At 42.5% G+C, this 26,022-nt stretch overlaps 1 protein-coding gene across 1 annotated transcript in view; it reads right to left on the reverse strand.

Annotated features, from left to right (window-relative positions):
- Positions 1–26,022, reverse strand: part of fbn2 (fibrillin 2) — a 344,878-nt gene that overhangs the window by 222,302 nt on the left and 96,554 nt on the right. The window contains exons 6-7 of the mRNA XM_080188736.1: positions 24,526–24,723; positions 13,894–14,019 (exon numbers count right to left, since the gene is read on the reverse strand). Coding sequence (XP_080044862.1) covers positions 13,894–14,019; positions 24,526–24,723 — 324 coding nt within the window. The remainder of the gene's footprint in view (positions 1–13,893; positions 14,020–24,525; positions 24,724–26,022) is intronic.

A 26,022-nucleotide genomic window follows, 5' to 3' on the forward strand; every position in this document is an offset into this window, starting at 1 on the left:
AAGTTAAAGGTTAAATGCAAGTGCTTTGTGATACCCCTCCTCCATCTCTGTAATGTTTCAAAGCATGAAACATGATTATCATGGGCATAATTCTCCAGACAGGCAGAGCAAGAGGCCTTAATCTGAAGGAAATTGTTCATGTACAGGATTTGTAACTTGGAAGCTATGACACCATTTTAAAAGTTTGCTGCAAGTTTTCTTGTGAAATGTTTTGTTCATTAGTATTATTTGAATTGGCATTGTAATTCTTAATTTGTCAGCTGCGGTGCTTGAGAGGTTAAAGTAGGGCAAACTCGATGTTAGTACATACTTCCTTCTCATTGTCTTGAGAATGCTTCAAATTGTCAGTAAAGTCAAAGGTCCTTGTAATCACACTACTGCATTCAATTACACAGCACTAAAATTGTCTATTCTGTCAATGACTTAATTTTACTTGAAGGCATGGAGACCTAGGGATTTTAGCTTCCAATTTTTCCCTTTAACCATATTGTCACCTGTTTCCCTCAGTGCTAAGACTCAAAGGCATCAAAAAGCAACATCAAGAAAATGACTTTGATAAAGATGTGTACAGAAAAGTACTGCAATTATTTATTTTAGACCAAAATTACCATCTTAGGTTAGATCTAGTTCAAAATTTCTCTCAGCAGCCCACCAACTTTTCTCAGGTATGCAGAATAAGACAAATTTGATTCCAGTCCCAGTTCAGCACTGAGATAAGTATATCTTGTAAGGGTGGTAGCAGTGGTGCTATTTAAGAACCTCAAAGAACTTAGTTAGTCGAAGAAAATTAGACAGAGGGCCCTATTTTACAATGTTGATTCTAAGTGCCCAGCAGACTTGAAACTGGGAGTGTTTCAGATCGGACTTTTAGACCTGTTCTGAGGCGCCCCCATACATAGTCTGCCTGCAAAAATATGAGTGGTTCTGAATCACGCTGCAGAAGTTTGTGGGCAGAATTTAACTTGCCCAAAACCCTGCAGCTCCGATCAGCGATTCCAACTGCACATGCACAGAAAAAAAAATAGAATGCTGCTCCCTTGCCACATCCTTCCCCTTGGCCCCCACAGACATTAATTCATCCCTACAACACTACTGACCCCCTTATCCCTCCCACACTCTCACTACTCAGACTCTGATTGTGGGCCCCTTCCCTCCCCACTGGTCACAGGCAGAGTGGCAGCGGAGTCCCTTTCACCCCCACTGATCACAGGCTGAGTAGCAGCAGACCCCCCCTTTCACCCCTCCACTGACCTCAAGCAGATTGCCAGTGGACCCATCTTCTCCATCCACACCCCCCAACCCCCACCAATCTCAAACAAACGGCCGACGGACCCACCTCCCCACCCCATCCTGATCTCAAGCAGAGAGTTGTCAGACACTCGGCACTTACCTCCTCATTAAACCTAACTGATGGAGCTTCCAAATCAGAGCATGTCTGATGGAGCATGTCTGTTTTGGGCCAATTCAGGATGGGTGAATGCAGTGATAAAGGGGGAAATGACGATAAAGTTGCGCATGCATTTAAGTGGTGGGCACGGTCTCAATTGCCAGGCCTTAGTAAAGGGTGAACTGGCCTGGATGCGGGTGCAGATAGCACTACTCACCTCATGTCTGACTTTACCAAGTTTTCGCACCTGAAAATGGGTGCAATGTGATGGTAAAATCAGGCCCAGAGTTTCAATTCCTGATCACGAATAGAATTTCACAGCTTGGGTGAGGACAGAATTTGGCAGAGTTGTCATGTGCCCTGCAATATTGGAGCATTGAGGCTCCAGATTTACGCTTGTATAAGGACTAGTCACCATCTATGTTTCTCTCAAAGGCCATTATTCATGTGTGAGATTGAAGGACCAATATTGCAAGGCACATGACAACTCTGCCAAATTCTGTCCTCACCCAAGCTGTGAAATTTTATTCGTGATCAGGAATTGAAACTCTGGGCCCGATTTTACCATCACATTGCACCCACTTTCAGGTGCGAAAACTTGGTAAAGTCAGACAAGAGGCTCACTTTGGGCGGCTAGCAATCTGATCCTGGGATGGACAATTTTCTAGCCAACCTTGGTGGATGCCTGAAACAGATACTAAACCATCTAAAACTGCAACTGAAGCATCGACAGTCTGGTTTAGGAGCCTTCAGAAAATTGACATCTGTAGTAGAGCTGGAACTGAGCATCCTCAGTTTTACCTGAAGCAGGCTGAAATTAGTTATCATTGAAAAGTTGAGATTTTAGTAATTGAAAAAAAAAATCAGATGAGTTGAGGAGAAGCAGGAGTTCTCCTCCTGGTTTCATAGCATTCTTGATCATGGCCACTGCTGGGAGCAATCAGCCCTTCCTCCTGCTCTCTCTGTTCCATGACACCCAACTGATGCTGCTGCCATTTTCACACCCAAAATCAGGTGCTGACAATTTTCAATTTTGCAAAGAACATGCCCTTGCCATTGATTCTGTCCCCTTCTCCAGCTTTAGGGATGAAGGTTAACTAATTTCAGCTGATGTTGATTCAAATATGCAGTGACTGAAATTTATTTTGCTAAATAATAATATTAAGTTTGCAAGATGCTTTTTTTAAAATGAATGGTAAGACACTAGGAAGCTCAGAAGAGGAGATGGATCTTGGCGGACTTGCTCACAGATCCCTGCAGTTGGCAGAGCACATGAATAGGGTAGTTAAGGAGGCATATGGGACATTTGCTTTTATCAGTCGTGGTATAGAGTATAAGAACTGAGAAGTAGTGTTGGAGTTGTACAGAACGTTGGTTAGGCCACAGCTGGAGTATTGTGTGCAGTTCTGGTCATCTCACGAGAGGAAGGGTGTGATAGCACTCAAGGGGGTACAGAGGAGATTAACCAGGATGTTCCCTGGGATGGAGCATTTGAGCTGTAAGAAGCGACTGGATAAGCATGGATTGTTTTCTTTAGAGCAGCGGAGGCTGAGGGGTATGTGATTACGGTGTATAGGTTTATGAGGGGCATAGATAGATGAATAGGAAGCAGCTGTGCCCCTTGGACAAAGGTCAGTCACAAGGGGGCATAATTTTAGGGTAAGGGCAGGAGACTCAGAAGGGATTTGAGAAAGAAGAAATTCACTCAGAGGGCGGTGGGAATCTGGATGTACTGCCTGTGAAAGTAGTGGAAAGTGGAAACCTTACAACCTTCGAAAAGTATTTGAATGAGCATGTGAAACATCATAACTTTCAAGGATATGGGACAGGTGCTGGAAAATGGGATTAGCACAACTTTAGTAGTAGTTATTGTCAGTGCAGACTTGATGGGTCTAAGGGCTTGTCTGCGCTGTTTTACTCTATGACTCTTTCATATGAATATGATGATCCCTTTAAATTATTTCTGGGTGAGGGTTTCCCTTGACAGTGCTAATTAATAGAACGCATCAGTTTCTGCACTCAGTGTTTTGAAGTACATTCATATTATGTATAATAAAACACCCTCTCTGCTCTACTTCAACAATGTGGTTTGACCCAAATCTCATAGGAAACCTACTCTATGCATTGTGAATGAGTCCATTTTCATACCAGTTCTAATCTGGCCTGAGTGAGGCTGCCAATATGCCAAATTATTAACGATTCCATGCTGTGGACTCTTAGACTTGGGTTCATTTCAGATGTGGTGTTACAATTAATAGGAAATGCATGGTTTTGTTTTTAATCATGAGTAAAAGTTTATTGCCAATTCCAATCTAAGAGTATAAGAGCTGCCGTCTAATGCTTCAGTTGTACAGAACGTTGGTTAGACCGCATTTGGAGTACTGCGTCCAGTTCTGGTCACCTTACTACCGGAAGGATGTGGAGACCCTGGAGAGGGTGCAGAGGAGGTTTACCAGGATGTTGCCTGGCATGGAAGGACTGAGTTACGAGGAAAGGTTGGAGAAACTGGGGCTCTTCTCCTCAGAAAGACGGAGATTAAGGGGGGATATGATAGAGGTGTATAAAATACTGAAGGGAATAGATAGAGTCAACAGTGGTAGGCTTTTCCCTAGATTGGGGACAATTATGAGAGGTCACAATCTAAGGGTGAGGGGTGAGAAGTATAATTTGGATACGAGAGGAAGGTTTTTCACGCAGAGGGTCATGGGGGTATGGAATGCGCTACCGAGTAGGGTGGTGGAGGCAGGCACGTTGGACTTGTTTAAGGTTTACTTAGACAGACACATGAGCGAAACAAGGATGGAGGGTTATAGCAGAGTGTATTAAATAGGGTCAGAGCCTCGGGACGACACCGGAAATGTAGTATTACATGTTAACGTTTTGTCTTTTTATTCCACAGGTGTCGGTCCACCTTGTTGTCAAACGAGGGGCATGCACACGGTGGGTCGTGCGTGGGCGGCTCTTGGAGGTTCCGGGAGTGGCCTAGTACTTTGTGTTGTTGTGTATGCTTAATCCTGGACCAGCAGACAGGCGCCACAACAGCTCAGTGACTATCACTGCTAGCTGTGCAGATACATGGATTTGGGCCTGTGTCTGTGGGAGTTTGTGCATTCTCCCTGTGGTTGCGTGGGTTTCCTGCGGGCGCTCCGGTTTCCTCCCACACCCCAAAGATGTGCTCTTAGGCTGATTGGTGTACCAAATTGACACTGTTCTCCCCTGAATCTGGCTACATTAGGGGTTCCACTCACATACATACAGGGCAGGGTAGGTGTAGGAAGATGCGGCGGCGGGGGCTCGTTGGGCCGAAGGGCCTGTTTCCCGTGCTGGGTTGTTCTTTGTTCTAAGTCACTGTACTTGGAAAGCAGCTCAACTACAGTGCTGCCCAGCTTCTGACAATACTTTTTTCTAAATCTGCTCATTTATTTTCATAAATATACAGTGACTAAGGAGACCATTCGGCCCATCAAGTTGGCATCAACCACAATCCCACCGAGGCCCTATTCCTGTAACCCCACATATTTACTGTATCCAGCTTGCGCACAGCACAAATAAAATTCTTTTTACTTCTACTGTTGCAAATGCATTTCTATGCTTACATTAGTACAATGCAAAAAGTATTGAGCAGATTCTCTGTTTTCCAAATCGTACAGGTAAAAAGAAAAAAAAACGAAATATCAATTTTTGAATAAAGGGTTTTCTACCTGGACACTCATCAACTTGCAATTTTCCACCTCATAACTTTGATGTGCATAAAATTAGCTAGGTTTGTGGACATTTGAGAAGACAAAAGACAGACTAATGTTTGGGAACAGGCTCTCACCTGATGACATCTTGAAGCAAACTTTCTTCTTCACTGCTCCTGGAAAATACTCAGAGGGTACCATAAAAAGTAAATAGGATGAAGGTGTTAACTTACTGGGTTGAATTTTATGGCTCTGTCACAGAGTGGGTGGGACTGAAAAATGCAGTCAGCCATTTAAAAGTCATTGACTTCCATGGAAGCGGAAATTGTGTCCGCCCTACAATTCTGCTCCAGGATTTCTGGCATTCCCACCTAAAATAAAACAACTGGGTCTGACCGCGTGGAGTAGCCCTTATAATAAGGTTGGAGAGGGGCAGCTCCAGCTTCACATCACAATTTCTTCCCTGCGTTGGGGAGCAAACAGAAAGGCATCTTAAGAAAACTAGTGATGAGCCTCATTGATGGAATTCTCGGTATCCTGCTGGATATATGGGAGTACGAGAGGCAGCTCGAAAGAATTGCATCACTAGGAAGGTGCCTTGGTTGAGAAAAAAATAGACATACATCAGCGGCAGCACTCTCACCTCTAAAGCATAGAGTTGTGGGTTTAAACAACATACCAGAGGTTTGAGCACAGAATCGAGGCTGTCACATCAGGTGAAGTACTAAGGAATGCTGTGATGTTAAAGATACAATTTTTTAGATGAGACATCTAACCAAGGTCTTTCTACTCTTTCGGATAGATATAAAAGCTCAGTGATACTAATTAAAGAGAAGCAAAGGAGTTGTCCTTGTTTCTTGAGTAAATTGTATATTAATTGTATTTAATTTATGCAAATTGTGGGCATTTGTAAGGGATTGATTCACTTATGCTTTTATGAGTAGAAAGAAACTGAAACATTTGGTGCAGGTTACGAGGTGCACATTTTGGCCTCAACTACTTTCTATGGTAGTGAATTTCACAAATTCACACTCGCTAGGTGAATCTGTGGAATTCTGTGGAACCAGCCTCCCATCCATTGACTCTGTCTTGACTTCCTGCTGCCTTGGCAAAGCAGCCAGCATAATTAAAGGACCCCATGCACTCTGGACATACTCTCTTCTACTTTCTTCCATCGGGAAAATTAACAAAACTCTGAGGACCCAAATCAACTGACTCAAGAATAGCTTCTTCTCTGCTGCTGTCAGGCTTTTGAATGGACTTACCTTGCATTAAATTGATCTTTCTCTACACCCTAGCTATGATTGTAACACTACATTCTGCACTCTTGTTTCCGTCTCTGTGAACGGAATGCTTTGTCTGTATACTACGCAAGAAACAATACTTTTCACTGTATGTTAATACATGTGACAATAATAAATCAAAACAAATCAAATAAATTTCTCCTCAGCTCAGTCCTAAAAGGTTTACCCCTTATCCTCAAACTGTGCCCCCTACTTCTGGACTCCCCCACCATCAGTACATTGTTTCTGAATACAGACTTATAAAAATTTATGAAGTTTGGTCAAGGCTCTATCCTTCATAGTCTTGCTTTCTAAATTAGAACATGCTGGTCAACACTTAGCCCCAACCAACAAGGCCAAGACAGATAATCTGATAAATTATTTCTGTGACTTATGCTACCTAGTATACAAATTGTCTGCTACATTTTATTACATTACCACAGTGACTATATTTAGAATTACTGAACTAGCTGTCAAGTTCTTTAGAATGTCCTAGTAAGCTGAGAATAGAGCTCTGTAATTTTCTATGATGTGCAGACAACAAGACTATCCAATATTTATTCACAAAGATTAAACTAAAAATGTGCCTGTCATCAGACAAAGATTTTACAGGATTTGTTCACCTTCATTGGCCAAAGACCCTTCTGAGCATTTAATATTGCTGTAAGTGGTCATTTTCCCACGGACTCCAATGTATGATCCCAATGTAGGTGAAATTACAACTGCTGATGGCTTATTTGTCTACTGAGGCAAGGGTGTTACATGATTAATATAGGATAACAAATATGGGACAACCTTTGACAATGGGACATGTTTATTTTGTAAATGACCCTTGTTTGGGGAGTGTTGGTACTTTAACCTAGCTGAGAATGAAAATTAAGGTTCATGACACTGCATTAAGAGTTCATGTGGAATATCCCTTTTAAATTCTATTTGCCATGCAAAGGCACTTTTTTTGTCAACAGGGTAGTTTCTTTAGGCGCCATCAACAAAACAAGCACATATGTCACTGATTTTTAGAGAGATATATGTTGAACTCCAGCTAGAAAAACAAGGTTTGACATCTCAACTGTGCAAGAGAGGATACTTAATCCAGGATCAGTTTACTGAACAAACTCATTCAACTTCAAACTAATTTTATGCATAAAAGCCGATAAGCTAAGATTATCTCGTGTCTACCAGTGTTTCTCAAACTTTCTTTAAAAATGGTTAAAGGCTTATGTGAGCTTATAGTATCTTGGAAAAAATTATGTAGCATGAGCTGTTTGAAACAGCAACTGGCCACAATCTCTTCTTATCCCAAGCTAGAGGAATGATAAAGGGAAGGTCAAACTTGAGGACTCATCTCAGTTACTTAAAATATTATAACTTCTGATTTCTAAACAAAACTGCAAAATAAAATATCAGCAGGTCATCTTCTAAGGGTCGAAGGGTGTGGTGTGAAACATAATGGGCCTGTAGCATAAAGGTGGAAGGCAAAAATAAAAAAAAGTATTCATATAGTGCCTTTCATGACCACAGCACATCATAAATTTACAATCAACAAAGTTGTTTTGGAGTGTAGTCTGTGTTGCAATGTGGGAAACATACCAACCAATTTACACAGAAGCTCCACCAGAACATAATATTATAAGAAATTGGAGCAGAAGTGGGGCATGCAGCCTTAGAGCTGGCTCTGCCATTCAATGAGTTCAAGGCTGATCTGACTGTGACCTTAACTCCACTTTCTTGCATGTCTGCCTCCCCATAATCTTCCACAGAACTTCTACACTTCTAATCTTCTAGACTCTCCCCGGTCAAAAATCCGTCAACTCAGACTTGAATATATTCCATGATCCAGAAATTAGTCCTCATCTCGCACTTAAATGGGACAACCTTCACATTTAAATTGTGCCCCCAAGGAGAAACGTCAGCCACAATTCTCCCAAAAGTGCTGAATTGGTGGGAGAACTGTTCTAAATCCCGACTGTTCTGTCAGTTCAGCTTCTCACCTGAATCTCCGCACTCTGTTCACTGAAGAGGTCCCAGTCAGGAATCTCATTAAAAAGCCGGGGGGTGGGGCCTATTCATGCTGGAGTTTGACAGTTCTAGAACTCAGTGCATGCGCAGATCTGTCAAACTCCAGATTTGCTAGCTAGCCCGATCGCTGGCTAGTCTGAGACCGTAAAAAGTCTGACAACACCAGGTTTTAGTCCAACCTATTTATTTGATAATATTCTCACTAGCTTTCGAGGGGACAGCCTCTTCGTCAGGTGAATGGAGAGTTCTGGCCTCAGACAGAGCATATAAAGCACAGACAGTTTAGAGATTACTGATTAAAATGCGAATCCTTACACCTAACCTGCTGTTCAAGACCTGAAGTGGCTGATAATGTGAGTGGTAGGAGCACTGATCACAGTTTAAAGAGATGTGTATTGTCTCCAGACAGTACAGTAAGTGAGGTTTTGCAAACCCAGGCAAGTCACGGGGGTTACAGATAGTGCGACATGAACCCAAGATCCCTGTTGAGACCGTCCTCATGTGTGCGGAACTTGGCTATCAGTCTCTGCTCAGCGACTCTGCGCTGTCGTGTGTCGTGAAGGCCGCCTTGGAGAATGCTTACCCGAAGGTCAGAGGCTGAATGCCCGTGACCACTGAAGTGTTCGCTGTTGGCGAACACTTCAGTGGTCACGGGCATTCAGCCTCTGACCTTCGGGTAAGCATTCTCCAAGGCGGCCTTCACGACACACGACAGCGCAGAGTCGCTGAGCAGAGACTGATAGCCAAGTTCCGCACACATGAGGACGGTCTCAACAGGGATCTTGGGTTCATGTCGCACTATCTGTAACCCCCGTGACTTGCCTGGGTTTGCAAAACCTCACTTACTGTACTGTCTGGAGACAATACACATCTCTTTAAACTGTGATCAGTGCTCCTACCACTCACATTATCAGCCACTTCAGGTCTTGAACAGCAGGTTAGGTGTAAGGATTCGCATTTTAATCAGTAATCTCTAAACTGTCTGTGCTTTATATGCTCTGTCTGAGGCCAGAACTCTCCATTCACCTGACGAAGAGGCTGTCCCCTCGAAAGCTAGTGAGAATATTATCAAATAAATAGGTTGGACTAAAACCTGGTGTTGTCAGACTTTTTACTGTGTTTACGCCAGTCCAACGCCGGCATACCCACATCATGACTAGTCTGAGACCACCACAGTGCTGCCCCTCTAGCTCCTTCCCCATGGCCTGATCGCAGCCCCCACAGGAATTCCTGGGCCAGTCCTGACCATCCCCTGTCCCTGCCCCGATGCACAGCCCAACCAAACAGCAATGGAGATCCCCCTACAACGCTTGCCCTGGCAAATCCCACCCCTGTCACTGACCCCCGCAGGGTCATGCAACTCCTGGGAGACAGGCCCTCCCTGGGAGACTGGCCCTCCCTGAGAGACTACCCCGTCAACTCCCAGCCCGCCCCAATTGCTGCCCTCTCTCCATCCAAGACTGATCCTGTCTGCAAAGTGGCAGTAGGACCCCCCCCCCACCCGACCGATCGCCCTAGGCCCCCTATAATAAGCCCTACCCCCTTGCCACTGCCCAATGCCTAGTGAGCATTGCCAAGGTGCCCCCTGGGCATGGGCACTTTGCCCCTTGGGCAGTGTCAGGGGCACAAGCTGGCACTGCCAGCGTGCACATGTCCAGGGGGCATCCCCCACCGCCTGACCACTGGGGGGAGCTCCCGATTGCTTCTCCCTTCATAGCGGAATGTTTTTTGTATCTTCTACTGTGAAGATGGTCAAAGTCTCTTCATTATTAATTCCCTAGTCTTATCCTCTAAAGGACCAATGCTCACTTTGGTTACTCTTTTCCATTTTATATACTTGCAGAAGCTTTTCCTGTCTTTTTTTAAACACTGCTTGCCAATTTTCTCTCACACTGTAATTTCTCCCTTTTCTAAGTCATCCTTTGCTGGTTTCTAAAATGTTCCCAATCTTCTGGCCTACCACTAATCTTTGCAGCGTTCTATGCATTTCTTTCAATTCAATACCACCAGCAACATGATAATGACGTCAATTGAGAAATAAATATGTACCAAGAGACAAAGACACAATCTGCCCTGGTCTTCTTTGAAATACTGCCATGTGATCTTTTGCAATATGAAGGAATAACATGAACTAATACTTCTCTGCTGGTTAAAGAATGTAGTGTCCTCTGTTAATGATTATGTTGTTCATGATTTATTAACAGATGATCATACTTCTTTGAAGAAATGCCTCAGATCATTCATGTTTGGCCTTAAGAACTTAATTTACATTCCAATCTCCAAGAGTAACTTCAAAAATTATCACCAAATAAAGATTCCTGATATTAAGCCAGTAAAACCAGGTTGGAAGACATAAATTTTATTAGGGAGAAATAAAGGTATAACAATTAGCACTGTATTTATTGCGTCAAGTTTTAATGGGTTAGCACCTCAGTGAAGATATCACAGTGAGGAATTTGTTGGAAGTTACATGTTCATATGAAAACAGCAGCTAAAATTTCTACGCAACAGCCAAGAATTTGTCAACAGCTTGCTGGTCCTGATGTCTTAGCCGGGATTGTGAACCAGTTACATTCTCTGTCTTCTCCCCCTTTCCCATGTGATTGCAATTAAAATTCTAAGTGCTGGCAGCATTCTTGCAAAACACATATGATTCAGTAGCAGAGAGCTTTTCATTGGTGAAACCTGCTGTCAACTGACAATAAGATAGTTATGGGTGGGCTGTAAAAGAGCCTCCTGGTTGAACAGGGGGACTCTGCATCAAGGTCACAACTTTTCTGCCCAACCCTGTTGCCATTAACATAAGACTTGTGAGCACAAAATGTTTTTCAAAATTAAATTTCACTTGTAAATAATTCACTTTACTCTGATTTCACTTTATTCATATGTGCATCATTGTTTGTTCTGATTAGCTTAGTAGTCAGAGAGCTAAGTGTACTGGCACTCCTCTGGGCTGGCATGTATTGATGGTTACAGGGAAATTAGGGACATTTCCCTTATTCTGGAAGAAACAATGTTCACTTTTTGGTTCACTCTTTATTAAATGTTCATTTTAATGTCCAGTGTTGTACTCACAATAATTCATCCTTCTTTGGAATGTGGATAAACGTGCAAGCTCAGCAGGCCCTGCTTCTATACGTTGTAAATGACATTGTCCCAGATCACTCACAGTGAGGATATTTGAAATGTTGCCGGTGGACACAAAGCTCTATGAGGACTCTGTCAGCCAACACCCTGAGACAGACATATATTTCACAGTACTGATAGCAGCCTTTGGATCCTTATTTTCTTACCTTTTCTGACTATCTCCACCATCACATGCTCCCTCCCAGCCCAGCAACTTCCCCACCACATCCAGGATGCCATGGCCATCCCAGTTCATCCTTCCATGAACCAACCTTAGTCCACAACTCCCCTACCGCTAACACACCTTTGTCGACCTGAGACTTCATGCAAGCTGACACACTCCTGCTTCCCTCCCTTATGCCATAGAATTAACAAGGAAAACCAGTGACCTTACACACAACTGCACAAAATCGACTGGTGCACATCACCTTGCAACCAGCATGAATCAGGTGCCATTGACTCCATCTTGAAGATAAGATGTCATTTTAAGGATATTACAGTAATTAGTATTCATGGCATGGAAATGTGTTACAAGTCCAAATCCGCGACAGGCCACTGGAAAGCTCCACATACCACAAACATTCTGCTGACTTTATCTCTGCATCTCAAACGACTATTGAGAAATTGAAATTTTGCATTCTGCCAAATTTACCCCATATGTTACTTTTTCCAATCTTGTGGGCTCCATAAGATCCCTCCAGTAGTTCTAAAACAGATGTGAGGAAGCATAGTAAGCATATGCAATAAGTGGGACTGTACTAAACGTTCAAAGTGAAATTGTTCTCTTTTGTGGAGGCTGTGATGGGTTTACTCTATTTTTACTTCAAACTTTTATGGTTACAGCATTGTCTAACATATCAGCTTCATTCTCTAATTTCAACTACCAAAGACCTGGATAACTCCACAGCCTGCCTAGGGTTCAGAGAAGTCCCTTCATTTTATTAGGTCTTAATGATGTTATTACATGTCTTCACAGAGTTCGGAAGGCAGCAGAACATTACTAGACTGTGACCAAACCTTAATTGCCAAGCAACTTTAAAAAGAAATGCATGAATAAATAAGCAATACAATGTCACAACATAAATTTGACTGTAGTTATAAACTTAACTATTTCAATAAGAAGAAAATAAGTTGCAAATGTTATACTATGTATTCTCTCATGGCAGCTTATTTCCTTTTCCCAACATGCACAGAATCTATATGGATCTATATCATTCTGCAAAGATTTAAAACAGATGCTCCTGAACCAGACAAGATGAGAAATCCTTGCTACAAATGACCAGGGCTAAGCAAATTCAACAAAATAAAAGTTGCTGAACATAATTTGAACCAATTTTGCAAGCTGTTTTGACAAATTAACTAAGTTACCAACTAAATTAATCAGGTTGGTTGAGGCATTGCAATGATGGATGAACCAAGGACCCCTGCCTTTAAAAAATGCAAAATGCCTGACTATGTTCTTTCTGCTCACAGGGGACAAGCCCCTTCTTGCAAATTAATATACATAGCTTCCAGCAAGTATACATGAGCTACATTATGATAATCTAACATTGATTGTTAGTGTAATTCTTAGCACACTCCATTTGCCGTGGCCAAGCCTGGGGTATAGTCAACATGCCAACCAATCAATATCCTTCTTTCATGCAGTATAAATTGTTGCTCTGTTTGAACTTTGGCATTTGGTCCCGATGAATTCAAGATGAAAAGCTTTGACAGCAAGTCTCTTTCTTCAGCAATAGTCAAGTGATTACATGGAAAATGCTTAAGTTTTACACTGAATTTATATCACCTGAACCCCTCAGTAAGAACACTGCCCCTACCTTTCCATTCTTTAATGCATATGTGTAATTTCTAATTATGTAATCTGCACATTCTCACATCGGATGTAGCCAGTTACTTTCCTTCAGTCAAAAGTTTATTGTGATATTGCACTAATGGCAAAACCTTGTTTTATATTCAAAATTACATCCTTAAACATGCAGAAAACTTACCTAAACCCAATTCTCTTAAAGAATGCAGCTATGCAACTTCTGTGTGTATGACACAAACAATAAAAGGATAGGATTGCCAACAGGTGCACGTATGGACCCCTCACTGAGGTCCTTCATTGCTTTTGGCATTGTGTGGACACTAATGATTGTGCCAACTGTACTAGATCAGAAACAACACAAGGTTACATGTATGCATGTACAATTCAACTGTGACCATTTATTATTCCACAAAAAGTGGAATAAAGTACAAAAGGAAAAGAACGTTACTTTTCCAGTTCTGAGCTTGTTTACTTACTGGAGGAAAGCACAGCAATCTGCTGTGTATAAGTTGTGTTAAACTGATGTTATCTGCTGAACTGCTATACTAAACAGGCTACATAAAATCCCTGAGATCATCAGCTTACCTTCACATTTCTGAGATGTTTCACTCTGTGTGTGACCAGCGGGACATTTGCATTCATAGGATCCAACAGTGTTGATGCAGTTTCCACCTTGGCACATGCCTGGGATTGCCTGACATTCATCAACATCTGGAAGAAGACGACAGCACTTCAGTTAAGTAAATTGCACATCAGTCAGTCTGCACACATTAGCAACATCTGTCTTCAGTAAATACTACTGCAATAAGCACTGCAGCTGCAGGTCTGAAGCGAGAGAAAGAAAGAGTATTCTGTGAGATTATCAAGTTTGTTGGGTCAAGACTACAGGATTCTTACGTTTTCATTTAGATAGCCTTCCGATCCTGTTCAAGTCGAAAATTAACAGCATTTTTAAATTAATATATAAAATGATTTATGTCAAACATACTTTACTTTCATTTATGAGAAAATGTGCTTTTGTGGAAATCCCATACCATTTATAATCATTTCCATCATTTCTATCTACCCCTCGCAGTGCTGGTTTCCTCTGATATGTTGAGTGCTTCTCTGCATGCAGAACTATTCTCATGGCACATATGCAGTGGCTCTATGCCATTCAGAGGAAACTAGAAATCAATGTTTCCCCCAATGCCTGACGATCAGCACTGATTTTGGTTTCTTATTTATCACATCACCCTTTAAATACACCAAAAGACCTGTTTCTACTGGTGCACCAAACTGATGTTCACTTCCACTCTTCCACCTCTACCACAGACTCTGGGTAACACATTGAGCCACAGCGAATCTGGGATAAGAATCATAGAACCCTACAGTTCAGAAAGAGGCCCTTCAGCCCATCGAGTCTGCACCGAACACAATCCCACCCAGTCCCTACCCCCATATCCCTACATATTATACCCAGTAATCCCTCTAACCTATGCATCCCTGGACACTAAGGGACAATTTCTTCGCCTGGCCAATCAACCTAACCAGCACATCTTTGGACTGTGGGAGGAAACGGAGCATCTGGAGGAAACCCATGCAGACGCGCAACAGGTAAATGGCGTTTTAATTCAGTAAGAAGTCTCACAACACTAGGTTATAGTCCAACATGTTTATTTGGTAGCACAAGCCACTCGCTTTCGGAGCGCTGCCCCTTCATCAGGTGAGTGGGGGTTCTATTACACACAGGGCACAAAAAGACACCAACTCAATTTATAAAATAATGATTGAAATGCGAGTCTTTACAGGTAATCAATGCTTAAAAGGTGCAGGCAATGTGAGTGGAGAGAGCGTTAAGCATAGGTTAAAGAGATGTGTATTGTCTCCAGACAGGACAGTTAGTGAGATTTTGCAAGCCCAGGCAAGTCATGAGGGTTACAGATAGTGTGACGTGAACCCAAGATTCCGGTTGAGGCCGTCCTCATGTTCGCGGAACTTGGCCATCAGTCTCTGCTCAGCGACTCTGCGCTGTCAGGTGTCGTGAAGGCCGCCTTGGAGAATGCTTACCCGAAGATCAGAAGCCGAATACCCGTGACCGCTGAAGTGTTCCCCAACAGGAAGAGAACACTCTTGCCTGGTAATTGTCGAGCGATGTTCATTCATCCGTTGTCGTAGCGTCTGCATGGTCTCCCCAATGTACCATGCCTTGGGACGTCCTTTGCAACAGCGTATCAGGTAGACAACACTGGCCGAGTTGCAACAGGATGTACCGTGTACCTGGTGGATGGTGTTCTCACGTGAGATGATGGGATCTGTGATGATGCAGAGGTTGCTATGGCAGGGTTCCGTAGTGTCATGGTCACTTTTCTCCTGAAGGCTGGGTAGTCTGCTGCACCCAATGATCTGTTTGAGGTTATGCGATTATTTGAAGGCAGGATTTCAGGGTGTGGGGATGGCCTTGGTGACATGTTCACCTTCATCGATGACATGTTGAAGGCTCCAAAGAAGATGTCATAGCTTCTCCAGTCTGGAGAAGTACTGGACAACGAAGGGTATTCTGTCTACCGTGTCCCGTGTTTGTCTTCTGAGGAGATCAGTGCGGTTTTTCGCTGTGGCGCGTCAAAACTGTCGATTGATGAGTTGAGCGCCATATCCTGTGCAAACGGGGGCATCTTTCAGCGTCTGGAGGTGTCTGTTGTGATCCTCCTCATCTGAGCAGATCCTGTGTATACGGAGGGCTTGTCCGTACGGGATGATTTTTTAACAAATTTAGGATGGAAACTGGAGAAGTGGAGCATCGTGAAGTTATTCATGTGCTTGCAGTACAGTGAGGAGCTGAGGTCCTTGATGGAGACGCATGTGTCCAAGAATGCAACCGATTCCGGAGAGTAGTACATGGTGAGTCTGACGGTGGGATGGAAATTGTTGATGTCATCATACAGTTGTTTCAGTGATTGTTCACCATGAGTCCAGAGGAAGAAAATGTCATCAACATATCTAGTGTATAGCATTGGTTGAAGGTCCTGTGTGGTGAAGAGGTCTTGTTCGAATCTGTGCGTGAGGATGTTGGCATATTGAGGTGTGAATTTGGTCCCCATGGCTGTTCCGTGTATCTGGATAAAGAACCGGTTGTTGAAGGTGAAGACATTGTGGTGGAGGATGAAGTGGATGAGTTGTAAAATTGCATCTGGAAACTGGCCCTTTTAATTCAGCTCAGTATCAGCAATGCTGAAGTGGCTCTGACCCTGTTTCATTAACCTCCCTTGTTACACTCTCAAGCTATTTTATAGACACCACCTTTCTGAATTTTCTACCCAATCAAGTACTGGTTTATCATCAGTATTCATCACTTTCACCCAGGACACTGGTTGGCTATGTCATTGCCTCTTCTATCAGGTGTAAAAACAGAAATGTGCAAATTTGGAAACCAAACTGAAATATGAAATATACTAAATAATCCTGAAGACAATTAAGGCAGCAAAGGGATACTAAGAGAAGGAATAGACTTCACGTTTGACTCAGTGGTGTTATGTGTAAACCTGGTGATTGATTTATTTGGATATCTAGTCGTTGGCAGTATTAAATTAGAACTTCTTGCTGCAACCTGCAAGAGCTTGTAAACCAGTTTATGGGAGCAGAAAGGAGTCCTAAAAATGTATCCATGTTGGCAATAAAAAATGGGCGTGTCTCCAGGGCAAGAAGCAGAAAGATGTGCCACCACGGAACTTGAGCAACTTTACAAAAAACACAAAGGAACTGAAAGCAAAGTTCAAACGATCACACAAGGTCAATCCATGTTAACTCATGGCTCCCACCCAATCCCTATGATCATCATACCCCCTATGCCAGGATATGTCCATCCATACACCCCCATGACCCAGCATACCCTCTATGCCAATCATTGCTCTTCCACACACATCCATGGCCCTTCATACCCTCGATGTCAACCTATGCCCCTCCATGCACCTCCCATGGCCCTATGTGTCTGTTAAGCCAATTTAGTTCCAACTCATTCCAACCCATGACCTGCCCACTACTCTCAGACCTCACAGTTTCTATGCCAACTCATCCAATATCCACCATATACAGAACTCAGGATCCATTCTGATGTTAAATAAAATTCTTAAATGTTTATTGATGAATTCTCTATTTAGAAAAGTACACCCCCATTGATAAAATTCCATTCACAACATTTAACTTATTTCGGTCACTCAATCCCTTCTAACAATCATTTGTATTCATAGTCCTACTTTTTAGACATCTGTACTTGGATCTGTTAATCAAACTATGAATGGGCAGGCCTTTCACTGTGATAATGATAGGTTATGAAATTAGTCATGCAGCACTAATCCTATAATGCTAGTCCTAAACTTCTATGTCAAAAGATAGACTGAAATAGTAAGCACTTGTTATTTTTTAAAACTGCAGATAGCTTGTTCAAATACTTAAAAGGGCAGGAGATTTGAAGTCCTTGACAGCTGAACAGTTCCATTTGACAGTTCCAAAAAGTTCCTTACTCCTACCGCCACAGCCTATCCCCACAAATCTTTGGGAGCTAGGTTCGGAAGTTGGACTTCCAGATCTGGGTCCCTGTGGTCATTTTCAGTAAGAGAATGTCTTCCTCTGCAGGCCCAAGTGTCTGTGGGGATATACTTGGGTAAGAGTGATAATTGTATCATAAGTTTAGTGGTTCACATTAGTAAGGGTAGAATGGTGGGCATGGGGTTAGTGGCATCAGCAATAAGCCCTTTCCTTTGTAATGAAGGGGCTCACTCCCCATTGATCCTGTAGTTAAGATATACCTGGCACCTGCACTGTGTGGCATGGGCACCTTTTCAATAGTTGGCTGCTTAAGGGCAATCAGGTTGCCTGACAACTTCCCTCCAGCAGCAAAATTCCCTCAGGAGTGGGTAGTCAATGGACACAGAACACTTCTCTATTCTACCAGATTTTACCTGCTACCACCCTATCTGCCAGGCTGCTCACATGGTGTTGGTGTGCCTGGATAGGAGGGGGTGGATTCTTTTTCTAAATGCTTTGCTTTTCCTTTCCAACCTTCAAAAGCTTCCTCAAAACCCATTTCTTAGATTTTCCCTTTGTTCATCTCTCCCAATTCTTCTTTAAATTTCTTCTTGATATCTGGATTTTGCTCTGTATATGTACGTCATTGTTGACAATCTTTAGTTCCCAGAGAAGATCCATAGTGTAGAATGCACACAATAAATAAAAATAAAATCTTTAATACTTGCATTCTGATTTAATTCTTCTTAAAAACATAATTTGGGAAGAGATTCCAAAAGAAAAAACTTTGCCATGCTAGTTGGATTTCTCCATCTTTTGTGAAAATGAAACTAACGTGCTTTCAAATCTTTACACTTTCTGTAAAATTGTGAGACACATTAGCTCGTGGAGCATAGGTTTCCATCAGACCGCAGTTGTAAGCAAGCTGAGTTAGATGACTCATTTGATCAAATGGATTCTTCTGAACAGACATTTTTGAAATCTTCTCCATATCTTCATTGCAAAGTTAATTCCTCTCAGGAAAATTGTAACATCCAATGTCACTAATCAAAGTTTGTAGCTTGCAGTCATTTCTAGCCATGCCAGCCATTTCAGAAATAATTTATTCAGCTTACTTTGTTTGTAGAATGGCAGGTAACCATATTCTTAGTAAGGATTAGCCGCAAAGGTACTTTAATTACTACTAAAATTATTACGACTAAAATTCTAAGATCTGGATTTCTGAAGAATGGCACCACAGTACTGAATGTCAGAGCTCTAATATGCCATGTGTGCAGCAAGTACCAGAATATGGCACTGCATTCACATCATCTTTATGCTGAATCATTTATTTGAATAGAAATGGACACGTCTCACACACAGGCAGAAAACTTAGAAGGAGATCCATTACGGGCATAAACTGAAGCAGCTGGTTATAGAGCAGAGTTGTCTGAGTACATTACCTGCACAATTTGTTAGCTGGGAATGATGCCTGGGCACAAAAGAGCTATAGTTGGTGAAAAAAGTTAATACTAATGCTTCCTTAAAAAAATAATCTTGACTTAAACTCCCTTAAAATCCAAATTGATTCAATTCAACACTGTAATTTCTTTTTAATGGAATGGGTGTTCTCTTCTGCAGAAAGCTTTATTCTTAGATGAGACATGTGTGGGGGTTCTGCTCCCATGCATCTTCTGTTTCACTTGTATTTCTAATCAAACCTTAACATTACAAAGCAGCCTTTCAAAGGATAGGAATATACATTTCTGCAACTACTAGGCAGACCCATCAACATTGAAGAGAAAAAAAGAGGTTAATGCTTTGGCTGAAGACCCTTTTCAGAATGGTTCTAACAAAGGGTTCTTCTCTAATCTCGTGTTTAGACTTGTTCAATTTGTTATACTTCAGGCATTTTAATGGTTTTAATTTCAGATTTCCAGTGTTCAAGTTTTTTTTTTAAATCGCAGCCTTTAAATGAGCATGTTACTTGTCGAAGCATAAAAGGGAAGATATTATAGAAGAATCAAAATCTAGAACAATCCAAATTTGACAAATGTCATTAAATGTCAGCGATGATTTGATTAGTGGTACTTTTGGCTCTGAGTCACAAAGATGTGACTTTAAGTTCCACTTCAGAAACTGGGGATAAAAGTCTGGATGTACGCTCAGTGCAGTAATGATGGAAGGCTGTGTTGCCTGACGTTCCATCTTTCTGATTAGATGTTACTTTTTAAGGTGAACATAAAAGATTTCATGACACAATTTTGAAGAACAGGGAAGCTATTCTAAGTGTCCTGACCAATATTTACTCCTCAATTTGCAGCAGCAATAAAAAGATTATCTGGTTGTCGTCACATTGTTGTTCATAGGAACTGGCTGTTAATTGTATGTGGATTTAATTGAATGCAAGTGATGTTGATTGAATTGTGCTTTTATAAATAGGAAAAGACTGATGGATTAGATTCACGTTCATACCTCTGTAAATAAATGCCTATAAAAGTGAGTGAAGTTTGGCTTCTATCCTTCATCACTGGACTTTGTGGATTATAACACATGCTGTGCAAAGGTTGGCTGCCACATTTCCTACAATAAAAAACTGACTACATTTTAAAATAATTCATTGGCTGTGAAGTAAATTTTGATGTCCTGCGGTCGTCAAGAACACTGCATAAATGTGAGTTTTTCTCTGAAATAAAACAAAATTTTAGTGCAATCAAAGTGATTCAAAAGAAAAGGAACAAGAATATTACTAAAAGGAGAGGCATTTTTGTGTTTGTCCCATGAGAGCAAGATGAAAAGCTTCAGTAACATACTGCCTTCTCTCTTTTCCACAGGATTAAGAAAGCAATCACTTTGTGGCTTAGTACATGACTTGGTATGCTGAAAACATGATATAAAAACATGAACTGCAGGAAATACATTGCAAACTTCAATTGGCATTTGAAAATTGAAAATATAGATTAATGTTTCAGGTGAAGACACAACAGTCCTGACAAAGACTGACTCAAAGTCATGCATAATATTCTGTCGATTGAAGGAAATGTCTCCCTGAATACCATGGTTTATACCTGCCAGAGAACAAATAATTTCTGGAAACCGGATCACCCACATTTTCAGGTTCAGTAGCTGGCTGGCTATGTATTGGGATTTGACAACACAAACAATTATCTTCAATAATGAAATAATTATCTTCAAAACAGCTATAATAATCAAAGAAAGCCAAGTGATCGGAATACCTGCCACAGGAAAACCTAATGAGGCTATAACTTTGACTCACAGGCTCCCATGCTGTCCAGCTCTGGTGGACAAAATAAGGCTACACTCCCTTTTAACTGCGCCAGCTGATGTAAAGCAGGTAAGTTTCAAATGTCCAGTGAAATTGACAGGCCAGGGAGAATTGTCTAAGAAAGTGGATAGGGTTTGGATACTTGGGGCATAAATGGTCAGGGTTTGACGGAGTGATTGGAGGTCAGTAATATGGGGTGGTTGGAGGTTCAGCATGGGGGGCTAGAGGACTGTGGTTGGGGGAGGAACGGAAGTGGAGCTGTAAGAGGTTGGAGGTGGGTGGAGGGGAATGGAGGGGTGGGGAGATCTAAAGTTGAGGTTTAAGAGTTCGATGGGGTGGTCAGAGATTGGGGGTGTTGGAGGTTGCAGCAGAGGGGTGAGTTGGAGGTCTAGCTAGGTGAGGGAGTCAGAGGTTGAAGGGGGCAGATTGGAGGTTGAAGGTTCGAGGGGGTGCGGTTGAAGTGTTTTGAGTATTCCCAGGTCAGGGAATGCAGGGGTCGCGGGAGGTGTGAATAGGTCGCCAGTGTCACATTTCAGGGTGGTGGGGGTACTGGAGGTCTACAATAATAATGGGATCGGAGGTTGGGGTGCTAGAGGTCAAATGTGACGTGGCTTTTGGAGACTGGGGAGGTTTGATGCCAAGTGGGTGGGAAATGGAGATTGATGCAGTAGGATGATTCAGAAGTCCAGGAGCCAGGGGAGTTAGAGGTCAATGAGTGGAGGGATCGAAGGTTGAGGGATTGGGGCGGTCAAGAGGTGAGGTTGGGTAGGGGTGGATATGTACTCTTGGGCAACGTAGTGGGGTTGGGTAGGGTCTTTGGAGGTGTGGAGAAGGTCCAATGGTTGTCGGATCTGGGTGTTTACAACAATTACCCACGAGTCAAAACAGGGTTCACTCTTCTAATTTTTTTCTGGTAATTAACCCGGTGAAACCATCCAAAGTTTGTGATTGAAATTGCTCTTGCGGATGGTTCCCAGTACTACACAACTGGCAGATAAAGTTAGCACTTCTAGACAATTGCCATGCAAATATATACCTGGTAACATCCAAGAAGGATTTCCCAGCACATACTTGAGGTACCCCCAATCCAATATTGAGGAGTTCAGAAGTCACAACCCAGTACTGAGTTTAAATTATCAGCATTTTATATTATGTGAATGTAGCAACTTTCAAACCACTACATTAATTGTTGTTTTCTTATTCTGATACTCCAATGAGAAGAGAAGGGATAGGACCTATAAAAGGTGAAGGGGGAAAGGTCTGTGTGGAACCAGAAGAAATGGCAGAGGTGCTTAATGAGTACTTTGCCTCAGTATTCACAGTGGAAACTGATCTGGAAGATTTTGCTACGGATTTGCAGCAGATGGAAAAGATTGAGTGTGTGGATATTAAGGAGGAGGATGTGTTAGAACTTTTGAATTCTATCAAGATAGATAAGTCGCCAGGACCAGATGGGATGTACCCCAGGATACTGTGGGAGGCGAGGGAAGTGATTGCAGAGCCCCTGGCGATGATCTTTGCGTCGTCAATGGAGACGGGAGAGGTTCCGGAAGATTGGAGGATTGCGGATGTGGTTCCTATTTTCAAGAAAGGGAACAGAGATAGCCCGGTGAGTCTGACCTCAGTGGTTGGTAAGCTGATGGAGAGGCTTCTGAGGGACAAGATTTACGAGCATTTGGAGAGGTTTGACATGATCAGAAATAGTCAGCATGGTTTTGTCAAGGGCAGGTCGTGCCTTACGAGCCTAGATGAGTTCTTCGAAAATGTGACCGAACACATTGACGAAGGAAGTGCAGTGGACGTGGTGTACATGGACTTCAGCAAGGCGTTTGATAAGGTCCCCCATGCAAGACTTCTTGAGAAGGTGAGACGGCATGGGATCCAAGGGCCTTTGGCCTTGTGGATCCAGAACTGGCTTGCCTGCAGAAGGCAGAGAGTGGTTGTGGATGGGTCTTTTTCTGCATGGAGGTCAGTCACCAGTGGAGTGCCCCAGGGATCTGTTCTAGGACCCTTGCTGTTTGTCATTTTCATAAATGACCTAGATGAGGAAGTGGAGGGATGGGTAAGTAAGTTCGCCGATGACACGAAGGTCAGTGGTGTTGTGGATGATCTGGAAGGATGGCAAAAGTTGCAGCAGGACATAAATAGGATGCAGGACTGGGCGGAGAAGTGGCAGATGGACTTCAACGCGGATAAATGTGTAGTCGTCCATTTTGGCAGAACCAATGGGATGAACAAGTACACTATCAAGGGCAGGAGTCTTAGTAGTGTTGAAGAGCAGAAGGATCTTGGGGTCCGGGTCCACAGGACTCTTAAATCGGCCTCGCAGGTGGAGAATGTGGTCAAGAAGGCGTACGGTGTACTGGCCTTCATTAATCGAGGGATTGAGTTTAGGAATCGGGTGGTAACGCTGCAACTTTATAAGACCCTTGTCAGGCCTCATTTGGAGTACTGTGCGCAGTTCTGGTCGCCTCACTATAGGAAGGACGTAGAAGCTATTGAAAGGGTACAGAGGAGATTTACAAGGATGTTGCCTGGACTGGGAGGCATGCCTTATGAAGTTAGGTTGAGGGAGCTGGGACTCTTTTCCCTGGAGAGACGATGGTTGAGAGGCGACCTGATAGAAGTTTATAAAATGTTGAGAGGAATAGATAGGGTGGATTCTCAGAGGCTATTTCCCCGGGTTGAAATAGTCGCTACGAGAGGACACAGATTGAAGGTGCGGGGAGGCAAGTACAGAAGTGATGTTAGGGGTAAGTTTTTCACTCAGAGGGTGGTGAGTGAATGGAATCGGCTGCCGTCAGTGGTGGTGGAGGCGAACTCGCTGGGGTCTTTTAAAAGACCTCTGGATGAGTATATGGGATTTAATGGGATTGGGGGTTATAGGTAGGTCTATGGATTGGTAGGTGTTGATGTGATCGGCGTAACTCGTGGGCCGAAGGGCCTGTTTGTGCTGTAGTGTTCTATGTTCTATATGCGGATTAAGTGGATTGGCCATGTTAAATTGCCCCTTAGTATCGGGGGACTAGCTAAGGTAAATGTGTGCGGTTATGGGGATAGGGTCTGGGTGAGATTGTGGTTGGTGCAGACTTGATGGGCCAAATGGCCTCCTTCTGCACTACTGGATTCTATGATTTTATGAGTTATACTCAAAGGTATAAATCTGGCAAGTTTTGAAGACTGGAAGTTAAGACAAATAGAACTATTTATTGAAACAATACTGCATGATAGAAATATGATAACACCATCCCAGGCAGTGAACTATTAATATGGATTATATTTAACCTGATGTTAGTGTGTTTCAGTATTAAAATATTTAACTCATTGCATTTCAATAAACAAAATAAATACAAATACACTAATTTATTATTTTGAACTGTGCAGAAATCCTAATGTCATCTTTAAATATTTAAAATAACGACAAGAGACAATTATTCCACTGAAATTACCTTGGCAAGCGCCAGAGCGGATATTGGGAATGAAACCACGGCGACAGGGGTGGGGTTGAGCAGGGCAAATTTCACATGGGTGGCCCCACGCACGGCCAACAGTAGCACAGCAAAGTGTTTTGGTGCAGACGATGCCACTGATCTGACCCTGGCACATCTCATTATTCACTTGGGTGAAGCAAGGACCAGTACGGTAATCTGTCATTGGGAGAAGCAAAAGGGAAATGCTGTTATGTCATAAAAACGCACACTCTACATAAGTTTTTTGAACACAGTCCTAACTTTCCACTTTACAATAACAATACTTACTATTCTGATTTGTTGAATGGATGGACTTGGGCACAGGTTTACAGCACCTGTACCACCCCAAAGCCAACTCTTATCCATTCACGCACCACCCCACCCCACCCCAACCTCCCAACCTGTTTAATACATCTCTGTGTTGCAGGCTCGCTGATGTTACCAATATCTTCTGTGGTACTGTGGAGTGAGCCTGAGGCAAAGTTATAATGCTGTGTCAGTGAATTTGGCTGTATTTTTGGTTCCAACTTGCAGCATAGCTCAGTGTTCAATGCTTTTTTAAAATTCTTTATTCATTCTTACAATTTGGATATCACTGACAAGCAAACATTAATGCCCATTCTTAGTTGCTTTGAGAAGGTAATGAGTCTTCTTCTGGAACTGAAGCAATTTGATACAGTTGAGGGTTTTTCTTGGAAGGCAGTTAAGAGTCAATCACATTGATGTTGGCTTGGAGAAACATGTAGGCCTGATAGGAAAGGAAATTTTCCATTCTTACCCAATTAGTGAAAAGCTTCATAGTACTTTTAGTGAGACCAGTTTTTTTGTTTCAGGACTTTACTAAAAATTGAAATCAAATCCTGCCTTCATACAACTTCAAAACCTGTTCTCTAGATTGTTCATTTGGTAACATAATTACTACACTGCAATATTCATGCATTGCTAATGAATTGCAGTTTGTGAAAACAGATCTTTGCACAGATCCAACTTTACTGCATTTTCTAGAGTAATAGCAATTGTGGATTAATGTCCTTCCCAAATCAGATATATCTGAACATGGGTCCATCAAAACATGACTTTAATGCAATCTCAAAAGCTGAAATTGGCAGTATCACAAAAAAAAATGATATTGGCAGCACACTGGTTAGCACTGCTGCCTCACAAGCGTCAGGGGCCCAGGTTTGATTCCTGGCTTGGGTCACTATCTGTGGCTGTGTGGAATTTACATGTTCTCCTTGTGTTCATAACCTCTACTACTTAGAAGAGCAAGGGCAGCAAATACAAGGGAACACCACCACATTCACATTCCTCTCCAAGCCACACACCATCCTGGCTTGAACTACATCGCTGTTCCTGCACTGTCGCTGGGTCAAAACTCTGGAACACCTTTTCAAAAAAAAACACTGTGGGTGTACCTACACCACATAGACAGCAGCAGATCAAGAAGCTGGCTCACCACCACTTTTTCATGGACAA

Source organism: Carcharhinus amblyrhynchos, chromosome 5, assembly GCF_965287045.1.
Source record: "Carcharhinus amblyrhynchos chromosome 5, sCarAmb.v2.hapA, whole genome shotgun sequence".
Classification (NCBI taxonomy): Eukaryota; Metazoa; Chordata; class Chondrichthyes; order Carcharhiniformes; family Carcharhinidae; genus Carcharhinus; species Carcharhinus amblyrhynchos.